This window comes from Heliconius melpomene, chromosome 10 (assembly GCF_056956725.1).
Source record: "Heliconius melpomene rosina isolate 202511_hmr_F chromosome 10, ASM5695672v1, whole genome shotgun sequence".
Taxonomy (NCBI): domain Eukaryota; kingdom Metazoa; phylum Arthropoda; class Insecta; order Lepidoptera; family Nymphalidae; genus Heliconius; species Heliconius melpomene.
The window spans coordinates 11054845-11079470 of NC_140398.1; the positions used below are offsets into that span (position 1 = coordinate 11054845).

General features: G+C 32.5%; 2 protein-coding genes across 5 annotated transcripts; one reads left to right on the plus strand and one right to left on the minus strand.

Moving 5' to 3' along the window:
• Window positions 1-37: 37 nt before the first annotated feature.
• LOC146535622 (uncharacterized) lies at window positions 38-2805 on the plus strand. The gene is made up of 6 exons (XM_085191085.1): window positions 38-411; window positions 629-775; window positions 1083-1208; window positions 1377-1544; window positions 1866-2057; window positions 2468-2805. Exons 1-6 carry the CDS (start codon window positions 235-237, stop codon window positions 2624-2626), a joined length of 969 nt encoding a protein of 322 aa, XP_085047211.1. The 5' UTR covers window positions 38-234; the 3' UTR covers window positions 2627-2805.
• A 260-nt stretch (window positions 2806-3065) lies between these two features.
• dyl (transmembrane protein dusky-like) lies at window positions 3066-24262 on the minus strand. Of its 4 annotated transcripts, none has more exons than XM_085191080.1 (4): window positions 24067-24262; window positions 17169-17214; window positions 11415-11487; window positions 3066-5096 (listed from the first exon to the last, which is right to left on the minus strand). In XM_085191080.1, exons 3-4 carry the CDS (start codon window positions 11460-11462, stop codon window positions 3393-3395), a joined length of 1752 nt encoding a protein of 583 aa, XP_085047206.1. In that variant the 5' UTR covers window positions 11463-11487; window positions 17169-17214; window positions 24067-24262; the 3' UTR covers window positions 3066-3392. The 4 variants fall into 4 exon arrangements, with proteins under 4 accessions (XP_085047206.1, XP_085047207.1, XP_085047208.1 ...); XM_085191081.1 differs by lacking the exon at window positions 24067-24262 and adding an exon at window positions 23943-23961; XM_085191082.1 differs by lacking the exon at window positions 17169-17214.
• Window positions 24263-24626: the final 364 nt, after the last annotated feature.

Genomic DNA, 24626 nt, shown 5'->3' on the forward strand with positions numbered 1-24626 from the left:
TATTGCTTACGCTGGTAGTTCTGTTCAATGTTCAATCTACGGTTGTAAGTGTTGTCAATGTGTACGAGTCACATTTGTTAAATTAACTACTAAAGACTCTTTTGAATCAGCATGGTTTTTAATAAAAAAATTGACATTAAAGTCAGAATTTTTTATTATTTTTCAATTTTATAGTTTTATTTGTTTATTGAAGAATTTTTTACCGTTTGGCTGTTGTATAATGCAAATAATATAATGTCAGAAGACCCTCTACGAAAACCGGCCCCACGCAAAGATGTCGATCAACGAATACAATCGAATTCTGTTGAGGCATCTGGGGACGCAACTCCTAGGAAAAAACCATCACGATCAAAAAGCAAATGTAGAATACCCAAAAATTTACGCTACGACTTGGAAACTGCGTTAGTAGGGGTAAGTAGTACTACCGGCAGTATCTAATGTTGTTCGTACTTACTTGTTAATCCATACTCATTCTATTATTATCTATGATATTTTACAAAAAGTTGGGCTGAGAAAAAGCGAATAAAAAAGGCACATTAAATATGAGAAAACATACATTTTAGATTATTTATTATAATTATGATACAATTTTTAGATATTTTTTAAAATTTTGCTTATTACTTTTCAGTTATGCGATGTATGGTTTGAAGAGATTAAGCCATATTTAGTGCAGAACAATATTAAAATACATTTGCACAACGACACGGGCGACGGTAGCGGGGACCGCGGCCTTGTTACCGGCAACTGCTCCCACCTTGATCCAGGTAGATCTGAAGTACGAGCCTCTATCAGCTCTGCTATTTTATGTGTCATACAAATATTTCTGAGGGCGTCGTCTTTATCCGTACTCTGGGAAATTTTTATATAATAAATAATTTTCATTCCAACGCTCTGGGAAATATAGTGTGGTGGCGATTTCTACTACTGACTTTATCATGCTCCTTTCGTTCATTTTATCCTGAATATTTATATTTACAACATTATATGCAATTTATTTCTGTATGATATCAACTTTAGGGGTAGTAGGGGTGATTTATGTATTAATAAAATATCTTATATTATTTAATATTTTGTTGTAATAGCAACGTCCTCACACGGATGTGAGCTATGCAGACTGTTGTTCAGCGCAGCCAACAGTATTGAAAGCGCCGCGTCGCAAGCAGCCACCGCCACAGCCTCCGGTCGTTGCGGCAACTACGCAAACACCGGTACACTGATTGTTCATATTTAAACATTAATTAAATAAAAACATAATTGTAAAATAAATGCCTAATTTCTAAAGGTTTCTAATGCAAATTATGTCTCTCGATTTATTTTTAAAAGACTTCAAATTTATTTAGAATTTGCATTTTTTAAATTTTATTCATCGTTTTCAGTATAAATGGAAAAAACAAAAGACACGGAATCAAAGACAATCTCGTCAAACGGAACTGCGACAACCAATACCGCGTCTGTGTAACTCTTATAACGTACCGTTATTATTTACAAAAGAAAAATACACAGATTTCACGCAAAACCACTACAACTACTTTCATAACTATAAGGTGGGTTATTTTTTGAGCTTCGAATATCTCATTTATATAATTGAAAAGGTAGACAGAACATGGAATTTGAGAAACCATTGGAATCAATGGCTGTGGTTCAATAATTTTATAGGTGCTATACATGATTTACTGCTGTTTTTTTCCTCGTTTGAGCAATATTTATATTGAAAATAGATTTGAATTAAATAGCAAATGTAAATAATAAAGCAGCCCTTCAAAATATTAATAATCCAGGGCGCCTACAATTTACGGTCCATAAAAAAATAAATAAAATCTCCATTTCACGATAATATATTTATTTTTGTATTTTTGCCTTAATAGGATTTAATATCAAGAAAACCTAAATTGATGCACGCGTACACTCAAACGGATACAGTATGCTCTGGAAGAGATAAAGCTGCAAAGAAAATATTTAACACAAAGTTCACAACGTTAAAGTCCCCACCCCCATGTCCTGATCTAGCACATAAAGAGAATCAACATGCCAACAAAGACTGTCCACTATTTCCAGACGTGAGTATTATTTTTATATAAGTTTTGTAATATACATTATATAATATATCTATTATTTATTGTTGAGGCCGGTCGTAGCGCAGGAGCTTAAAGTGTGCTTGCAAACGACGATATCTTGGCGGGAAACTGAAGAATTGTCTTAGCACTAGGTTCCCTCAGCGTTGAATAGGCATGAAGCTAAAATATCTGATCTATTATTGTAACTTTTCGATAGAATAATTAATAAACAGAACATATATGTAGTAAAGATTAATTGAATACTTATTTATAAAATAATTCCAGCGAGCATTGATTTATTTTATAATTTCTTCAGGAATGTCCTCCTTTGTCAAAAAATATTTATCTGCATACGTGCTTACATATATCAGATAGTTTATTTACTTAACATTGCTATTTTTTATTTTTTTCAGGACCTCGTCGACTTAATAGGTAAAAAACATGATAAAAAGTTACAAGTTTTATATGTGAGTCCGAGAAAAGATTATTCAACATCAATAATGAATTTATGTGTTCCTCCAAATCCCAAGCGAGGATCTACCGGTTTTTATAAAACACCTCCATGGAGATAACTTTTGTTGATTTTTAAATTTATTTTAAATTTTCCGAGTAATAATCTATCATAGAAGACCAATCACGTACATACTTCACCAAACTGGCCATTGGAAAAATAAAGAACAATTTATTTTTAAATATAGTATTATGATAAATATATTTTGATAGCTTTATAAATAAAGTCTCTTTTCTTTTATTTTGCTATTATTATTCATGTAAATTTCCTAGCTTCATTAAGTTAGATGTGTGGTTGTGACTCTCTAAATAAGTACGTTGTTTGTTTGTTAACTAAAACGTGAGAGTTTCTTTGTAATTGTCTTGTAATACATGTCTATCTAGAATCTAAGCTTTCACAAAGATTTGCCTCGGATCGTTTGACTATGAATAACATTTTAAATAAAGACATTAATAATATTTATATTTCAATATTTGTTAAATGTAAGAAAAAAATATAACTCGCACACGACACATTTTATTGGTATACAACTTACATCTACTCCTTATCTTACGACTCTTTACAAAATTACAAGACATACTCCGACAACGATACGACTATAAAAGGCAGTACAGTGCGTGTTTACACACGAATAAAAATAATTTACAAAAAAGCAGTCGAAAAATATACATCACACATATTAAATAACTAAATAAATAAGTTACACTTCACCGAGCTTCGATCGCAACCGCGACAGCTGGCCGCCGTCCGGCCGGGGCCGACGCACGCTCTTTGGATCTGAGAAGAGTTTATGGAATGTCCACGCGTTACAATTACATCTTGTAAGACTAATTCGTATGTTTCACGTAGTCTGTTTCAAAGTACGCGGTGGCGCCGTGCGCGCCCTTCCTGTCGAGCGCGCGCACGCGCACGAAGAGGAACGCGGCCACCAGCGACGCCACCACCAGCACTAGCAGTAGCATCACGAGACCCGCCACGAATGACGGCACCGACATGCAGATCGTTTCTGGATCCGTGGCGGGCGACTGGATCACTACAGTTTCGTTGGACGCAGCGTTGTTTAATGCGAAATTCACGTCGCCTGGTGCGACTACTTGTATTGTTCTGCTTGTATTGACATCTGTCATTTCTTGAGCGTCACGCTTATAAATTCTTTGTGGAGACGTTTCACGTCTTCTTCTTATTCCCATTAAACTCTCTGGTAAGTCTTCAACAGAACGCGGCCGTCCGCCTAAAGTAGCCAGATTTCCATGGCCTTCGTCTTTCCTTTTAACAGTGTTATATATTCCACGACGACCGGGCGGAGGAGGTGGTGGTAAGTTGACGTCGTCCTCATCTCGAACAGGAGCAGGAGATGACGGACTAGGTGCGTTAGGTGTCGATGAAACTTGCGCTTGTGGTGGCGGTACTACATCATCCCTCTTCTCTGAATATGCACCCACAGCGTCGGCTGGATGTCGTGGATCAGGGAAAGCCGGAGGTACTCCATACTCTGCGTGCGGCGCAGGTGGAGGGGGACCGTACTCTCCGTGTCCTCCGTTAGGTAGTCCATACTCGCCTCCTGCGGTCAACGCGTTTCCTCCCAATAATGGTACTCCATAATCAGCACCTAGCCCTCCACATTTAGGTTCTGGACAATTATACCGACATACCTGAATTACACATTGGAAGTGAACATTCATCGAGTCAGGGAATTTAAATGCTTGGAAATAAGCAAATGATACAACCGATGCTGATGGACCGAAATTCTTTATTTTTTGGAATTTACTCATAATTTTAGGCCTTACTACGCATCCATACTGATCTACTAATTGAATAGGAGCTCGTTTGCCGTCATGAGCAACGCAATTTCTTACAAGCATATCGAATTTGTTTTCATCGTCTTTGATTGCTAGAACCATAGTCATAGTTTGACCAATCTTAACTATGCCCGACACTTCTGAGGCCCAAGGTCCTTTTCCAACTTGGATTTGCATCCAACATTGCAAGTTGTCTCCGAGAAAGTTAGCTGTTACAGCGTGCAACATATCAACTTGGAATGGTCGGAATGTTACTGCTTTTTCGTAATAGTCGTACCATGTACATCTAAGTTTCCGCGCTTGATCCCATACTTCTTGAACATAAGGATCGTACTGAACTATAATTGTATTTTCGACGTACGATCCACTTGGTGTAGGGCTGCCGTAAGCTGCAACGTTGTGATTAGCAGAACTTGCCATACCACAACTGTTTAGGAATATTTCAAACGTCGCACTTAAGTGTCCCGTACCTGGCTTCAAATGCATACAGTGAGGGTCACTATAAAATCCTTTCGAAAATATCATACCGTAAAATGGTCGATCGAATTCTATATTGACTCGCATATGAGTCTTTTCACATTGTACTTGAAGATGTTTAATTTTCGGACTGTCTGGTGTGGCGAGTGGCCAAGGGTCGTCTGTGTGTGCTGGAGGTAGCGGCGGGCCATAGGCGCCGCCTCTGTGTTCTAGAGGTAGAGATGCCGAATCGACGGGTGGTTCGCATATCGCGTCCTGAAATTAAATAAGAAAATGATATTATTATTTATTATATAACTTATATTGGACATTATATCTGGGTATATTTCTTATTAAAAATAATTAAAATATAAACTGTTTTCAACAACCAATATGGTTGCGTCTTGTGATAGTTGGCTATTAAGCGTAATGAATGCATCGTTGGGTAGACACATTCCGCGCGCGTCGCACTCTAGTTGGCGGCACGCGCGTGCGCTCTTCCCGGCGTTTCGCGTTTGCTTCTTTCCGACTTTCTACACTGACGGATAGCTCGCGAGATCAATTATAATATTAATCAGCGCAATCATACCGCCGACGTGAGTTCCGCCGGCTTTCTACGTCTTATGAATACCAAATTTTGTCTTAAGCTTTTTCTTATTGGTAGGTATACGTAGCAATAAGCGTATGCACTAACTGTATGACTAGTATAAGTTAAATAAATTAGAAATATTTATTCATATATTCTTACTATAAACACAATGTCATATTTACATCATGATTTAAAGTTTAATAAATATTAATTTATTAATGCTTTTTGAATTATCATATGGATTTAAATGTGTGTATTGTGGTACATTAATCTACTTATAACTTAACTTTTTATTTAATTGTGAAATTTAAACATATCAATTATATACTAGATTTAATCACGCGCGTAATTTGTCGTTTGACTTTTGCGCTTGAACAAAGTCTAGTCGAAGACGCTTTTGCGTTTTTTTATATGTAGGCAAGTTATATTACAAGCAAAATATTAAAAAATGACTGCCAATAAAAATGTTTAAAGCTTGGTGCCATGCTTACTATCGTATTTTCTAAACCGGTTAGAAATTATATCCACTGCTCGAGATCGCGGAGGAAAGCACCGGACTTGCACCGGCATGCGCAATTCTAAAAAAATAGCTTTCTTCGCTTGCGAATAAAGAAATAATCTTACCATGACATAGCTACAGTTATTGTTATGTCGAAAGTTGAAGTAGATTTCAAAAGCGAAAATGTAAAGTCGCTATATGAATATATTTAAAAAGGTGTGAAAGCATAACAATATTTCGTGCGTGATGCCAACATAACATGGTTTTTTATAAGTATTGTAATATTTAGTGACGTTTGTTACTCTCTATTCTGATATATTTTATTAAAAACAGGACAATTCTTTTATTATGTGATGACGTTATTTTCTTCTTATTTATCTAACAAAGTTTGTATTTCTTGTGGAATTTCTTGATTTTACAATATTTCGAAACTAGATTTGATAGATAATAGCAAAACATATGATACCATTTTATGGCCAGTGTATAACTGTTTGTCATCTTGCGAAGAGCAATCGCGTGCTGTTAATGTTGTACGCTATACCGCAGAAATGTTAACAGATCCATGTTTACCGTTTGCCATTCTATCTAACAGAAGATTTATTACTATCAATATTAACATTTGTAATATCAAATTTTATAAAAGTCAAAAGTTTACAAACAAATATTTTTCCTATCATTTTCAATATTTATTTGTCAATGGAAATGCCTCATAAATGCTCAAACAAAAATTAATAAAATAATGAGACAAATGCTACCTGTCTTTCAAAGTACTCAGTAATGAATCGGTCAAGTGCGCAAGCGTCAGACGAACTGCGCTTGCGCAGGTGAAAGTCCCTTTACCCACATCCGTTTCCACCGAACTTGATCCCGGTTATAGCTCGTAACTTTGGAAATTTTCACTTAAGATTCATTCATTGTTACGCAAAACCTTTAAGTTTTTAGGTTTTCAGACAAATCCAATTAGAAAAAATTATTAAAATGTAAATTTAAGTATTATAATCTTATATATATAAAATCGAAAGGTCACTCACTCATCACGAAATCTCAGAAAGTACAAGTGCTAGGAATCTGAAATTTTGCATAGGAGTTACTTATAGGAGGTAGGTGCTCGCTAAGACGGAAATTTGTAATATTCGACTTCTAAGGGGTTGTTTTTGGGGTTGAAAGTTTGTATGAAACTTCGTTACTAATGACATTTGTCTTTGTCATTCGTTACTAAATGCTAGAAGTCTCAAATTTTGCATAGACGTCACTAGGACGTAGCCATGGAGACAGAAATTAATAATAACATAGTTCACGCGGGTGAAACCGCGAGCGGGCCGCTAGTATAAATATAAATGTAAGTATATAAAATATTATAACATTTAAAAGCACATTCTTTTGCCAATGATATAACGTTATTTCTTTTCCTATATGTTAACTGTCATATAAAATACTTAATTTATAGGTAAAGGTCATCCCAAGACCGGAACTCCTTAATATTTAGCTCAGCACAGAAGAAAGTTTTTAAAACCGGATTTTTATTTTCATTCAGATTGTTGTGAATGTTATGAGGTGAAATGACGTATGAGGAGTGTGTACTTGGATCATACTTTTATAATATGAAATTAGGGGGGGTTTAAATATGACAGTGAATTTAATTCATCGAAATAATAGAAAATAATAAATTTAAAAAAACTTATATTTTTAATAACTTTTAATTTTTTGGCTGTATATGTTAATAAATATAGCTGAGTATATTACATATATTAATTACTAGTGAAATATTGTAAATCTATTCTAAAAAAAGATATCGTTTAATGTTACGATGCCTGTGACCGTGAACTTGGCGGCGACCCGAGGAAGTGCGTGATTACTTTCACCATTCTAAGTTTCATTTTCATTTCCCTTATATTGCCTACAAATGCATAGGTGCACTATTTTTTTAAATATCCTTGAAATATTCTGAATTCTTGTATGTAAATCGGTAACTTAATATATAAAAATAATAATATTAAATGAAGAAGAGAAAAGAAGAAACTAAGTATAAACAGGTGTTTAATCTTTTTGTGTAGATTTTTTACAAAAAAGTGCGGAGCAGATCGCCATAACATATCGTACCTATGAGACCACAATTGGGGTATGCCGGGTCTAATAAAAAAAGAATTATCAAATTAAAACATTACATAATATATGAGAAATCAGACCAAAAAATGTCTTCGTCGATTAAAAAGGAATATAAACTATAAAGTAGACGTAGAAGTTGTGTATAATAATATAGTGAGGTGGCTTAATATCTTTATGGTTATAGCTAATAATACACATCGAAAAGAGAATTTGAAATGTTATTATGGCTATATTATATATAGGTATACATATAAATGTTTTATTTCATATCTTAAAGAGATATCCAATAAACGAAAGTGATCCGTAATTTACACTTTCTATGACAAATTGCTTTCTAACACGACGTAGCGTATCTTCCCTCAAACAATACACACACTTGCGAGCATGTACAGATGTACCTACATCTTTTAAGAAAATATTTTCTTGTATAATTATTAAAAATTAGTACCGTACATTACTATTTTCATTCTGTCAAATGATTACTTACGATGTTTTGCTTGCTTTTAACTTTTTAAGACTTTTTTTATTTGTGTAAAAAATCAACACTTCTGAAGAATATACTTTTTATAAAATACATACTTAAACTTAAAAAATAAATTATTTTTATTAGTTTGAGTCTAAAAACACGTATTTGCATATAACAATTGCCACAACTGAGAATTAAGTTACTCAAACAAAACTCTTGCATCATTCGTACCAAATTTAACCGACAGTGAAAGTGTGAACGAGAGAGTATTTTAGCGTTCATTGGCTTCGGAGGAGACTCGTAATCGTTTTAAATATCACGTAAATGTATCTGTAGTTTCTCATAACGTTCTGTTACGCAAATAATCGACAATAAAAATATATATGAAGCGAAAGCGATGAAAGCTCAAATTCGATGCTATGACATAACTTACTTACTACATTTAAATTTATAAATGAACATAATTAATAATTTTATAGGTTATTTTCAACAAGTTTCCATATAAGGGTATAAATAAATTCCATTGAATCGGTGTTTAGTGGATGCGCTAACGGAATCATTAGCCTACTTGTCGGTAAGGCGAGCGGAAAAAGCTGAATAATGTAGGAGCGTAACGCGAAAATGGTACGATGTATACGTATAAAACGTTTATATAGATATAAAAATATTAAATGTTCGCTATGAATATGAGAAACCAACACCAAATACATATTGAGGATATGCAAATGTTCATATTAAATAAATAACTTCTACAAAAAAAGAATGTTTGGAACGTTAAGAAAGCACGCACGGCGCGCGCTCTGCGGAATATTAATCATACGTACTTATTTTCCTCTCAACAAGTGTTTTTAAATGATATTCAATATAAACTAGAAATTTAAATTATTTATTTATTTATATAAATGGGGTTATCAGGTAATGTCGTGACTATATTCATATTTTCCCACTAATACTTTTCACTTGAAAATGATCAATGAATGATTTTTGCTGTGTTTTTGAAATATTAAAATTATAAAATACTGACATATTTTATCTTAAATCTTAAGATTATGATTTGCTATTATCTCTATAGGCTGTATTTATATACGCGTAGACATGACAATTAATTGTTAAATAGATGAAAAAAGTTACAGCTATGAATTATTTTTAATAAACCCTCTACAGTCCGGATTTAGAACTGGTCACAGCACCACTACTGCTTTACTGAGAGTCACTGAAGACGTTAGATCAGCAATGGAAAATAAGCACTTAACTGTGCTTATTTTAATAGATTTCAGTAATGCATTCAATGCCGTAGACCATGATCTTCTTATTGCACTCTTATCCTGCGCTAACGTCTCCAGCACAGCTTTACAATGGTTTTCGTCTTATCTTCAGGGGCGTCGGCAGTCGGTTCGTGTAGGCCAGACCTCTTCTGACTGGCATGATGTGACAGCTGGTGTCCCTCAAGGCGGTATTCTATCTCCTCTTCTTTTTTCATTATTCATTAACTCCATCACTTCCGTTATAACCTCTCGATACCATCTTTATGCTGATGACTTGCAGCTTTATGAACACGCTAGTGTAGATAATATTGTCGGTGTTGTTAATTCTCTTAACAATAATCTTCGTAACATTTCGATTTGGTCGTCCAAATACGGAATAAATGTTAATCCTGACAAATGTCAGGCTATAATTATCGGCAGCTCGCGACAGCTAGCCAAGCTCGATTACAGCAAACTGCCCAACTTAACATATAATGGCACGGTCATCAATTTCACCACCACTGTAAAAGACTTAGGTATTATAATTGATAATAAATTAACTTGGAGCAATCATGTGGCAGATATGTCCCGCAAAATTTACGCTTCCTTGCACTCAATGGTGCGCCTCAAAAATTTCTTACCTGTGCAGACCAAACTACAGTTGGTCAATACCTTGCTGCTTCCTATTATTGATTACGGTGATGCTTGCTCCTTGGATATGAATAAAGAACTGGTAAACAAGCTCGAGCGGATACTCAACACTTGTATACGCTTTATTTATAACCTCCGCAAGTATGACCGTATATCATCTTATAGGAGGCAGCTTGGCTGGCTTTCTGTGGCTGATCGCAGGAAGTCTAGAGTCCTTTGTTTACTTTACTCCATCCTCTTCAATCCTCAGTCTCCCACTTATCTATCTTCTGACTTTTCCTTCCTTTCCTCTTTCCACGATACATCCTTACGTTCCCAATCCAATTTTATGCTGTCCACACCCCGGCATACGTCAGGGTTCATGTCTGACTCCTTTGCGGTCGCCGGTGTCAGGCTATGGAATGAGCTACCCGAGCCCATAAGAAAAGCTCCCTCTCGTGAGGTATTCAAGCGCCGGGTAAAAGAGTATTTTTTTAAAAATAACATAAATATATAATATTCATCTATTTAATTAATTGTATATATTGGAGTATATATGGTATGCTATATTATTATATGGTTTATATTTTTATGTATTTTTTTTTTATTTCTTTTATTTATAATATCCGTAATATTTTATTATAATTATATATTATATGTATAACTATTTATTATATGTATATTTATATATTTATTGGATGTGTATGTATGTATATGTATGTATATTTTACTTCTGCACACCTGCATACTCATTATCCCACATGACAAGGTCGGCTGGGAGAGAATGCTTTTAGCGTTAAGCCCGCCTTTTGTACATTGTTTTTTTGTAATTTTGTGCAATAAAGTATATATAAATAAATAAATATTTTCTTAAATTGTTTCCTTTAATTTAGTTTTAAAATAATATAATATAATAATTAATTTTATTTGTTTAAATATAGTTTATCCACGCGTAAATATTTAATACATAATTAACTACTTTCATTAATAATAATTGCCTATTGTCCTGCTTACAATTTCTATAATAGTTGAAATTAAAAAATAATTATGTAAGACTGACCTGTAAAAGGAGCGTCGTGAACAGCAGCAGCAATCTGATCCTCCTCATAGTCTCGGTCCGGTCAGTCGGCAGCCTGCAACCAATGACACACATTGAGGTAGGCACTAGTACCGCGCAGAGCGCTTGCGCGTGCGCTAGAGGCGCTTCAGCTCGAACGCAAAAGCGCGCATGTTAGAGACTGGCATGCGCGAGCGCATCGCCACGAGCCCCTCTCGTCCCCCCTAAACCCCCCCCACAGCGTATCTGACCCAATGACCGAGTGCAACTTGCACCGGAACTGCACCGGCTTACGTTTGCCATGTTTCTCGCTGATGCGCTCCCGTTGAGCGGAAGCTTCGTGTGGCCTTCACCTTGCAGAATCCAAGGCCGTATTTAATATATCAAACAATTTATATATATTTTTATCAATAAAATATTAATGAAGGGTCTCAATTCTATAGTAATATGTTGTTGAGTGACAAATTAGGGAAACATTAATTAATTATTATTATTTTAAACTTTTGTTAAATGTCTCAGTAGTATGTACCTATGAAGGAAGTGTTCAATTAATAGCAACGTTTACAGTATGTATTAAGTTTGTCCTACGAACGCACGTAGCACGGCCACAAGACGGTCAGCTACGAAACAAATTTAGATTTTAATAGTTTCATATTTGTTAGTTATGCATACTTTCTTATCTGTCAATAAATATAACGTTTTTATTTACATTTATTGTGATGTTTCTTGATATACATTTAGTAAATAGTATATCTCTTATTATTCTTATAAAAAGAAATTATTTGTTTCGCATCGTAACATTTTGCCTGAAGCCATACACGAGTACGTAACGTGGCATTTTATCCTTCAAATTTAACATCTTAATTGTAAAGAACGACAAGGCAATTAGTTTTTTATGTTACCGATCAATCTATCCGAAACCAGGCTTCGCTAGCAAGAAAGTAGACCCTGAGGCATTTTCTATTTTCGCATAATCTATACTAGATATTATAATAATAGTTGGCGTAGCAGGTGCCGGCCTACTTCAATTAAACAACAAACAAGACCAGAGTGAATGTAGAGCGACATTCGCCTAATCAAAATCCAACCGCAACCATAAATAGATAAAGCTCTCTCTGAGACTGGTAAACTTTTATTTTATTTCATTTGTTTTCAAAGACATCTAAACCATTCTATATTTTTTTTTATAAAAAATAATCAATTATGTATTATAATATTTACTTTAGTGAAAAAAAATAACAGAAACGTAAAGTAGCATGATATAAAAGAAATTGTTAAAGTAATAAAAAGGATTTAAAATATTCAGACAAATAATAATCTGTGGTAGTGTTTTTTTTACATAATGGCAACCGATAAATAAATTGTATATAGAAGATTAGATATAATTATATTGTTATTATTGTTAAATACGCCTTAGGGGACGTTCAAACGTTTATCTGCTATTTGATTGCTTTATTAAAATCTCATTATGTTTGTAACCTCAGTACACGTTAACCTATTGATATAGCTAGTTATTTAATAACACAAAACATACTTATTACTTATATTTGGCTCTTTTTTTTGGCATATTTTTTTTAAATATGTTGATCTCAAAAACAGCAATTAATAGTGATTCGGCCAAAACCAATTTGAAATGTAACTTTAGCGAGTAGAAACTTTCGTTTTCTAATTTGCAATTCAACGCAGACGGTAGTTTAGAAAATCGTAATTTTGGTGCAATTAACTTTTTTTTGAGAAATAATTTAAAAAGTAAATCATATTGCATATCATCTTAATTTGGGTATAGAAAATGCTGACAAGTTACAAGCATAATAGTTTCATCTTTGCTCGTCGTTTTCGGCTCTGATTAACGGCGCGTGCGCAAGCGCTATGACTTTTAATTGGCTGGCAAGGAACTGAAAGTTTCACTTAATTAATTAATGGAAATGGTTCAAAAATATAAAAATTATTCTTAAAAATAATATATTTAATGTAAAAGAAAGACGTGCAGTAGAAAGTACATAAGTGTTTTCTTAATTACTTCTAAGCAGTAAAATAGCATTGTGAATTTTCTACACATATGTGCAAACATCTAAATGTTTCGTTTGTTTAGATTAGCAGTAGTTTTCTATTTTTAGGAATAGTATATATTATGTTATTGATAAACAATACTTTAACTTTTCATATTTTACTTTAAATACAAAATTAAGGCATTGTCGAGTAAATGAAGATATAATAAAAAGTAGTACCTAATAATCCACATCCACACCCTAGAAGCCATCTTCCATCATCATTCTTAATATCACACGATTTAGCGATTTCACTAGTAATAGTCGTCGACTTTCCGATGTAAAAACAGAAAAATAATCAAACTCAATTGAAGCGTTACAAGAATAGCATATTTTACAAACGTTCCAATGTCGAACGAGCGTTGATACTTCTGAGACAAAGATATTATTATGAAGCCATTGAATTTGTCTTACAAGCTTTCGATCGCAATGAAAAAATGTTATTGTGTTCAGTTTCATTAACAATTTTCACTTGTTAGGTCAATGTATTATATATTATCATCACTTTCCTCTAACGTATCCATAGCGCTTTTCGAAAGGGCTTCCAAGACCATCACAATCAAATAGTTTTGTTAATATGGTGATACTACCTATCTTTATTTTTTAGTTTATACTCTAGATATATCTGTGCATTTGTAATTTCTAATTCAAAACATAATAATCATATTTAATTTTTCAGTATTACCCTTAATGATTTTAAGCAAGCTAGGAAATTATAAAGCTAATTATATTACAATAATATAATACAAGAAAATATAATAAAATATGTAAAATATTACATATATATGAGTCGAAAATTAACATAAGTTCGGTTCATATTAATGTATATTATTTTATTTTTTATTAAGATTTCATTATAACGATTTACAAATTTGACGAAGCTTTTCGCTACACCTGCTACAAATTTCGCATGTTGTAGACAACGTGGACTCAAGGTTACGCCATAAAACACTTTCTCCGCTGCTCGCAGTTCATTGCACTTCCAATTTTGCATCTCTACAAAAATAGAGAGATGCTTAAAACTAAACGTCAAAATAATTATAATGAATCAATTAAATATGAACCAAATTTAGCCTCATAATAAAGTCCAAAATGAATAATTTCTGAAATAAGTTGGTATCAGACGATGTTTACGTCCAATGCCCATGTTAATGGCATTGGGAAACGTAACGTGGCCCACTTTCTCTTTTAAGCATACGCGGTCTTTCTCTCACAAGTATGCTCTAAACTTGGTAGAGTGAGATGACTGTATATTCATGAGCTACCGCATGAGCTTGTCAGCTCGCTTTCTTTGCCGCACTTGGCATTAGAAGCACAAAGTCCGGTAACTTTCGATAGATTCTGCGATCCCGATTGGGCTGTGTGACAAACTAGCAAACGCAACCGATACAATTAACTAATCTGCCAATTGTTGCGCAACCCGTTACTTAGTAGTCGACTTACGTTTTCTATTATTCAATATTATAGTTAATTTGCATATTATTATATTATAACATTGCTATTGCCATTAACTTTCCAAATATGTCTCTCCTACCTGTTTCGCATGTAAATGGTGTCAGTTATTTTATGCTACTTTCAATGAATCTAATTGCCAATAATAGACAAGTTAAATCCGGACCTTACTCGGGAAAATGGTTATATTAAATACATTTAAAATTAGGCTTGGTTTGTGAAAAAATATTGTAGCGCCTAGCATGTTATAAATTGTTTCATAAAAAATAACAAAAAAGAACATTAAATATATTATTTACAATTTACATTTAGTTGTTAACAATGTAAACTACAACTTCAATGATTTCTCTCCATTTAGCATTAGGATTTACTTAATATATTCAAGTGGGGTAGCAAGTGGCGTTTGCAAATAAACTACCTTGTCAATTAATAGGCAGAGCTTTCCAATGTCAAAACTGTGCTAAGTCTAAATACCAACTTCCGCATCTCCAGGGAATTGGCCTTGTTTTCCCTTAGGTATTTGCATAACTTGTCTATAGCATTCAGTAACTAAATCTACTAATACTATTTTACTAATCATTTATTTATTTTATTTATTTAACCAATACAATTTATATTTAACAATCCATAACTTCAATTTGATTGCGCAGATATACATATTTCAGATTCCTATGGTTTTCATATTCAATTAGTTCATATTGTTATCACGTTGGTGTGCTGGTGCTGGTAAAATTGTATCGAATAATAAAAAATACTTAAAACTTATATCCACTTTACTGTTATTATATATTATTAGAATAAATTAATATTTAACTGATTTGCTTCTAATAATTTATTAGATACTCGTAAAAATAAACTTTTAAACAAAAAGACTAAGCATTAGCGCGAACAAAAATTTTCTTAGATAAATTCTATAGTGTTGACGTCAGACAATTCAAGCTATCACTTCTTAACCGGAACTTCCGAGCGGAGAAAACTCGCTACATCAATGCACTGCGCGCATTTCGCGACATCCGACTCCCGGCATCGTATAACAACTGCATTAGATATCGTTGCTATCTAAAGAAAACAGGTATCATGATATATTCGATCATCCTCTCGACACAGGAACTCGGTCTTTTTGCGTCGGTAATGTGGTAAATGGCAATTAATTATGGTAGTTTTCTTTTTTAATGGTTAATGCAAGCATTTCTTGAAGAAGTCCAAAAGAAGTTTTAGCTGCATTCCAGCAATAGCAAGGCGGTGATCTCGAATTGATGTAATAAATAAAAATGTCCATCAATCTGTCTGTGGGATGAGGTCAGTGCGGGCGCAAGCCGCAGACCCGCAGACCAGCAGAGAGAAAGTCAACGTATATTTCAAGGACGAGGGCGGCGTCCGCTTGCGCAACACTGTGAGATAATTGATGCGCTTGGAGCCCTCTGAACGATTGTGTCGAAATCACAATGCGGATGCCGATTTAAGGACGATGACTTCATCATGAGGCTTTTTTGTGACCGCCGCTGACTCGTGTACAATAGACTGAACGCTTTCTCTCGTCATTTTACGGTTGCGTCATTATGAAACAAAATTACAAAACAGAAACAAGTAGGTCTATTTTAAAGTTATTTGGTACTCTTGGCTATTCTAATGGTTTTTAATTTTATCAATTATAGTTTTTACTTTAACATTATAAAATAAAATTGCAGATTAGCCAGCTTGCTAGGTCTATGAACTTTAATACATATTTTAGTGACCTAAATATTATATCCTATTATTATCTATCTATATTTGTTATCTGTCGTTATTGCTTTTGCCCAAATAACTAACCCTGTATATAAATATAAGCAATCCCTTAGTAAAATTGTAATAATATTTTACTGCAACGACGAATACGCATATATGTATCTGTGAAATGTATTAACATACAAAAGAACATAATAGCTGAGAAACTGGTCTTATTTCAAGTGTGATCCTTCAGTGGGCACTTTCTCTGACACGCATCGCATTACGTTAAATTGTCTTACAGATGTATTGCATAACAGTCTCACTCACACTTAGGTAATTATACCGGAGAAAGTTGAATATTTTGGCAAAGAAATGATAGGCCTCACAGTCTCCATTCTTAAAATATAGCAACCGTTTCCGTTTCTTAACGGCATTACGCAACTAAATTAAATATGTGCGACCGCAACGGTGAATTTAAAAAGAATATCAATAACTATATGAGTATTTATATAAAACAAGTTTCGCCAAAAATATTTAGGCTAGTACTTACAAAAGAATTTCGTGGTGGCATAAAGTCTCCAATTTTTTGAGAAAACCTGCAACAATAATAATGCTTTATAACAATATGCATTGGTATTACAACAAGTTACTCGTGCGAAATGTAACAAATAGAAGTTTGGATTAAATTAGTAATTATTTACTATAATATACCTTCGTTTTAATTTTTTTTTCAGTATCCTATAGATTTTATATATGTGAACAATTTCAAAATATAGCAAAACCGATGTATAAATGCTCGTAACTTAGAGGTTCATTGCGTGCGGATACCTACATATTTTACATTAATTTCAGCATGATACATCTATACAGTCTTGAAAGAAATGGTCTTGACAGACGGAGAAACATAGAAAGATGGATCCTATAGAATATTTTACAAAGATCCAGTTTTATTGTTTTAACCCTAAAATTATATCATATCGATATTTTAATTAGGTAATAATACAATCTAGTAAAATAGTCAAATAAATGATCAATAATGTAATAGTAATAAATCGTTTTTTATTTATTTCAACAGAAGAAAATTTTATATGAATTATATTATATTATATTTGAATTTTATTTTAATTCATATTTACATATTTAAAACAGTAGAAATTTTTAATTACAATTTTTACTGTAATTACCATAGATCAGATCTTTTAACAGGATATAAGTATTTAATTTTTTAACAACCATCACAAAATCTCAAACTTGGATTTTTTGGGGGTTATTAAGTTATTATGCATATCCTTCTTATTAAATTTCTTCTTTAATTGATTTTATCTAGCTTTCACAAAATTACAAAATTTCGCTTTCCCGGTCTAGATAGATACATTGCCTGGCGCCAGTCAGACAGACGTTGGGATTTGTAATGTGCGTAATAGCCCAAGATCCCAGAGCCGCCAGACCTACGTCATTTTAGCAAAGCTGACATTTTATGTATGCCTACTCACTAACTTGAAAGTGGGACTCTTTCAGAGGTAGTGCCAAATAAAAGTATATCTCTGTTTGGGAAGATGATTGAGCCATCAGATAGGTCTGGGTGCTTATGAGGGGCCTTGAAATCTGTATAATAATAATAATAACCGTCATATACATTAACAACCCATGCTATAGGTTATATTTACAGGTTTTTTAGAATATTTTATATTATGAAATGTGAGTTACAGTAATTATATTGCGAATAGAGAAAATGTCCTTGTCGACGATGAAGAACAATAAGTTTCACGATAAGCCAGTTGACATATTTGCGGAAATGAAAGTGAAAGCACTATCTGTACCGGTATTGTCACTGAAACAATAGCGTATTTAACGTAGGGCTGATGTAATTCCTTTTTATTTATTTTTTTTGTTTAAATTAGTAATTATTGTAACATTTGCATGATCAAATTATGTTAGATAGATATAATTTTTCATTGATAATAAAATTAAATAAAACAACTAATAATTATGAAGTAGTATATTATTTTTAATTAATTTTTTTTTTGTCAAACGTTTAAACATTCATGACTTTAATCATTAACAAGTATCTATAACAAGAAATATAAATCAAACTTAAATAAACTACATATAATAGACACGGTTGTTGCTAATAAAATATTTGAAATTTACTAGCGCAAATACCTACGAGATGAAAGTGGTGAAATCTCAAACAAGTCGCGAGAAATCGCTGCCATAATAAATAATGCACTCGTTCAGTCAGCCAGCCCTTCGCCTTAGAATTAAGCTAAACCGACCAGTTACCAGAATGTAATTATTTCGACATGTTTGACAAGCATATGAGACGTCCATCAGAATAACCAAGTTGTCAGATACGTCAGATATACATTATTAAATTAATTCTGACTTTTGTGAAGATTTAATTAATGTTTCTGAATCACAATAAATTATGATAATTTCTTTTACTTCTTTATACAAATATAATTTATAATATTAGGTATATTGAGAAATAACTTTCAGTCTCTTAATTGTTATTCAAATCTTGTGGTTACGTGAAATAAAAATTTACTAAGATAAGTAATAAGCAAAATAAAAAGATAATTAAGAAAAAACAGACTTGATGATTTTAAATGTCGTTTCCTATTGCTATTTGCTGTTGTAAATATTTAAATGATAAAAAATATAACAATATAAAAGTAGTTTATGCTGTTATGTAACTTTTTCTCTAATCAGTATATACCAAATTATATTTTCTATATAATTTAATAATATTTTTTTTATATTTATTTATTAATTACTTAATTTATAGCAACAAAAATATACCGAGCGTGCCAAAGTCGTATTTACGGAAAGATGAAAGTGTATGATCGAATTCTAATAAATGGTAATCACCGATCTCTACATTTTACTGCACTCGGACGATTGCTTCTAAGCGGACGTTTCAATTGCGTGTCGAATGGGATATACACAAGTCAATTTCTCGTGAAACTCACAAAACGATATGAAATTTATTAAACACTAGCGGCACGCTCGCGGTTTTACCCGCGTGAACTATGTTATTATTAATTCCTGTCTCCATGACTACGTCCTAGTGACGTCTACGCAAAATTTGAGACTCCTAGTATTTGTAGTAACGAAGTTTCATACAAACTTTCAACCCCAGAAACAACCCCTTAGAAGTCGAATATTGCAAATTCCCGTCTTAGCGAGCACCTACGTCCTATAAATAATTCCTATGCAAAATTTGAAATTTCTAGCACATGTAGTTTCTGAGATTTCGTGATGAGTGAGTGACTTTTCGATTTTCTATATATAGAAGATTTACACCTACGAGTATGTGAGCAATATATAAAGACTATTTTATAGAAAAAAAATTAAAAAACCATTATTAATAAAAATATTTCGTAAACTTCTTAATGTTTTATAATTAAAAAATGTAACTCGTAAACACAAACATTCATCTTAATTACAGTAAAATAAGCCAGTTCACTTTCTCCCAGTGTTTCTCTTATTAATCTTTAAGAACATAACAAAATATACGAAGACAAGCACAATGGAAATAATTAATTGCATTTCGTTTCTCTTCTCCTTATGTTTTATTAGCATCTGTTTTGTAGTTACTTTACGTAATGTAATACTTCTGTAGAAATTTCTATTGTTTTTTGATATAACTCTTCGATAAAATCGATATTATCTCTAATTATAAAAGAAGCTACGAATTATAGTCATTTTCTCAAGTATTGTAATCTTTTCCTTAAGAACTGTAATATAAACATGAAATTATTATTTGCTTATAGCACATACCAATGCTGTAAAGAGAAATCAGTTCGGTTCTTTAAAGTATAAATTGCGGAAACATAGGGGTTCTATCATCTCTTCACTGTTGATATTTTATACGGGCAGTTTTTACTAATATTACTTACCTATGTATTTAACGTTTAAAATATAAAATGAAATCTTGATGTTTAATAACAAATCAATATGAAATTATATGAATTTCGGTTTAATACATCTTGCTCCCAATACACAGTAGGTACATTTTTTTTAGTTTTACGCTATAAAGGCCAGGCGTGGCTCAGGAGAACAAGTGTGTGACTGTAAAAGCCACTGGTTATAGGTTCGATCCAGACTCGAGAAAATATAGTAATGTCACATAACATATGCCACAATTTTAAATAATTATGCTTATTTAGTCCTAATTAAATTTGAAATCAAAAATCATTCAAATTAGTTTTGTCAAAATCGAGATTATGCAATAAAAGGTCAAATATTGTATTTACATGTATAAGAATATTTAGGTACATTTTTACACAATAAGTAACCTTAAGAATGTATTAAATATATAGATTTTTAAAATGTGTTATTCAATTTTTCTAATTATATTATGTTTTATCCATTTTGTAAATCTCTACGAAAAGAAGTATTTTATCACATTATACTTGCACTTACAGTATTAAATTAGCTATTCGCTTGTTAATTCAGCCAGTGGATCATTTCCCAAGTAAAAGAAAGGAGCTCTACTTACAAACTATGTCTTGTAACAATACCGAAGTTGCTCCCGCGCCCTGATGAGATCGCACTTGACGCAGAACAATTAAAGTTTTTCCATAAGATAGCTTGTATTAGTTTGGCGTGAGCTATCTCTTCTAGAGATGCAATTAAGATATACTGTTTCTTTTCAATGTCAAATGTAACAAGAGAGTACTTTCTACCATTTTTTTTCTGATTATTGGCAGTTTATTAGAGAATTACTTTATTAGCAATAGTTTTATCAGAAAAAATGTAATAAAATATCTAAATATAATAATATTTAACAATATAATTAAATTTCTAAAATAAAAGCACGGATATCCGTACTGCCTTTTTCGATATATGCATGTATTTTGACCGTCTCCATCACATGTTGAAGGCAATACATAGTATTTATGGTAACAGAGAGTTGTTGATGAAACCGGATTACAGAAACACTAACTAACCTGAATGACTTGCAAGCTTTTCACTGCCCTGACCTTTAATATGCTTTATATATATAAATCCATCGAACTTAAAAGAAAAATAATTTTAATTAAAAAAATATTTTTTAAATCTGCAATATATATAAATATATTGCAGATTTAAAAACTTACTTGCAAATAATTTAAATATTCAACTTAAAATTATTCAAGTATATCGATTATTAAGTTATTATATGGAAAAAAAAATGTTATAATTATTTTTTTATGTACGCCGAATGCATACATATGCATGTAGCGTACATATGTAGCATGACAAATGTATTAGTTGAACGAATCAGGTGTAAAGATGGCACTAGGAGTGGCGTAGCTGTTCTGACACACTGACTCGCTTTCCACTGACACTGCGTGCGCTCGCGCTGTCCACATGCCACACGCCAGAGTAACTTACTCTCTTAGACTTATTTCACAAACTAATAATATATTAATAAATATTAATAAACTATTTGATAATATATAGATTTTTTAACTTCATTCTATAGAATTTTAGACTGTGATATAATATATATTTAGTAATTTTAACTACTTTTGTACTTTTCCAAATGAACTCTAAACACTATGAATTAACATTTCAATATAAATGGACCTTTTTTCTTTTTGATAGAATAGTATACTATTCATAATTTCATTAAGTAAAAGTAGTAAAAAATAGCTTAATTGAAAAGTAAAATTATGATTACAATTTAAATAATATGTAGAGTACTCCAGGCATAACTTAATCACATATTTTAACAATTATGTATATCGCATCTAATTTAAGGTGCAACTTTAGAGCGAGCAAGTGTTCTTGACGGAAATTAAAACTCAACGTGCTCATTAACACTTTCACCGTGACATTTCCGTTATATTCGAGAATTTATCTCGCAAATATGAAATCTATATAGTAAGAGAGAAAGTGACGATTCATTATAATATATTTATTAAAATATTTTAATGAAAACAAAGTGCACCCAAGCTAAACTATGGAAAATATTTTTAATTAATAGTACCTACGCTTAATAGAGCTCTTGTCACTATGACATAAAAATCATACAACTGTATTAGATTTCTTTTGTAGCAAGAATATATTTTTTCAATTAACTCCTTAATCATTCGTTTTAATGTCTATAACTCTTTCAAATATATATATAAATTGGTAGTTTGGTGATATATACGTAGCTGTGCAGTGTCGTTCATCATATAATTTTAAAATTTATTTAGCTTCTACTAGTATATAAGATCTGGATTTTAATGTTCCCATACATTCAAAATATATTACATATACTTTTATGTATTTAAATTCTAAAATTAAAAAATTGTAAGCTTTGTAAATACATTAAGATGACACAACACGACAGTAATGATCCTTGAGCGTCTTAGGAGCGTGAAGCTAATGTCGTTAGGAAACACTTATCTGAACAATGGAATGGGATTACCAACTGTATGAAGTTTCGTAATTTAGGCTTTTTGCTACTTATACTTTTTTTTCAACTTCATGCCATATGCCGCAGATATCAGGGTAGGCAGAGGGAACCAAGTGTTAAGACACTCCGGTCAACACTTTTTGCTGAATTCTGGAGGCATAGCATGTGGCAGAATTCAACGTCGCGTTTTGCCTTGGTACAGGGGCGACTTATACATTACATTACTTAAAAAGAATAATAGTAAAGCGACTAAATTATATGCTTTCTCTACGTTTACATATGAATACCGTATTATTATGCAAATTTGATGACTGTTATAAAAACATTATTATATTCAATTTAAAGAAACAAGTAGTAAATACAAAATTTTAGAGTTTTTGGCCAAAATCGAAACCTTTTCAAAATTTTCGGCGAAATTATTATAATATTGACTATTTTACCTTTACTTGTATATATCTCGATATAATTTCATATATTTTTAAATTAAACGACAAACCCCTCAGTACACCTATAAAATGCGAGGTGTGTGACGCTTAACCTACTTTCCACACCTGGCTTCCACATATCGCTTCTAGAAGATCTGCATGTGATCATTATGTATGTAGCTTATATTACTTGTACATAAATACTATTTTTCAATAAAAAACATTAAGTCAACAGACATTAAAATTTTTCAAAATGCAAATACGCATTTTAAAGCGAATTAGCGTACGATAACTTTTGTAGTAAGTGAAAGTGTCATTATGCAACTCTTGCAATTTTGCGTACTTTAGATATCTGATCGTATAAAAAATTTTGGTTATAAATATTGTTTTTGTAAGCGTAAAAAATATATTAGAAAAATGAATATAAAATGTTTTATATGGAATCAAATTAACGAGAATATTAACGAAATAAAGCCTCTAGTTTTTATATAATGAAAAGGCAAACCTTTTCAATACAAATCCTGGTTATTACAAATCGGCATTTAATAGTCCTTATTTTTTATAGCTTACACACATGCACTGTTCCAGCACTATTAATAATTTTCAGTAACACATATCCATATCCGTACCTTTTCAGGTGTGCTTTCAATGAGGTATAGGGCCGTGGAAACAGTTTCAGGATAACACAGCAAGCTACCGATCACTGTTCCAGTCACACAAACACAGTATCACAGTCTGGTGGGTTTTGGGGTTGGGTCACTTTCGTTTTCACAGTAAGATGCGCGGACGCGATAGCGGTGTGGGGCGGACTGGTCGCGGCAGTCGGCGCCCGCTACGTTTTATACGCGAGAAAGTTCAGTCTACGGTTCTACACCTGCAACGTTTCCAAGAGCCGGAGTAGCCTCTATCCCGGATCAGAGCTGATTTAGCGGATTTTGTTTTGAAATAGTGACGCCATTCATATTATGACCGAGCGAGCCTACATATGAATGGATTTCATAATTGTAAATTGTCAGTTGACGCATTCTGTGCTTGCGTAGACTTTGTTACTTAAAAATAGTAATGCTTAGACGATGGCGCGTTTACGGATGTTTTAATGTGGATCGATAAGAGATTTTATTTTTTATAAATTACCAAACACTATTAAATTTATTTCAGTTTGTTTTAGAACAATTACTCCATATCTTCA

Coding starts and splice junctions, on each gene's coding strand:
- LOC146535622 (XM_085191085.1), top strand. CDS start 235: ATGTCAGAAGACCCTCTACGAAAACCGGCCCCACGCAAAGATGTCGAT. Junction 776..1,082: donor TTGATCCAGGTAGATCTGAA/GTACGAGCCTCT, acceptor TTGTTGTAATAG/CAACGTCCTCACACGGATGT. Junction 1,209..1,376: donor CGGCAACTACGCAAACACCG/GTACACTGATTG, acceptor CATCGTTTTCAG/TATAAATGGAAAAAACAAAA.
- dyl (XM_085191079.1), bottom strand. CDS start 11,507: ATGTGTGTCATTGGTTGCAGGCTGCCGACTGACCGGACCGAGACTATG. Junction 5,097..11,414: donor TCACGACGCTCCTTTTACAG/GTCAGTCTTACA, acceptor ATTTAATTTCAG/GACGCGATATGCGAACCACC.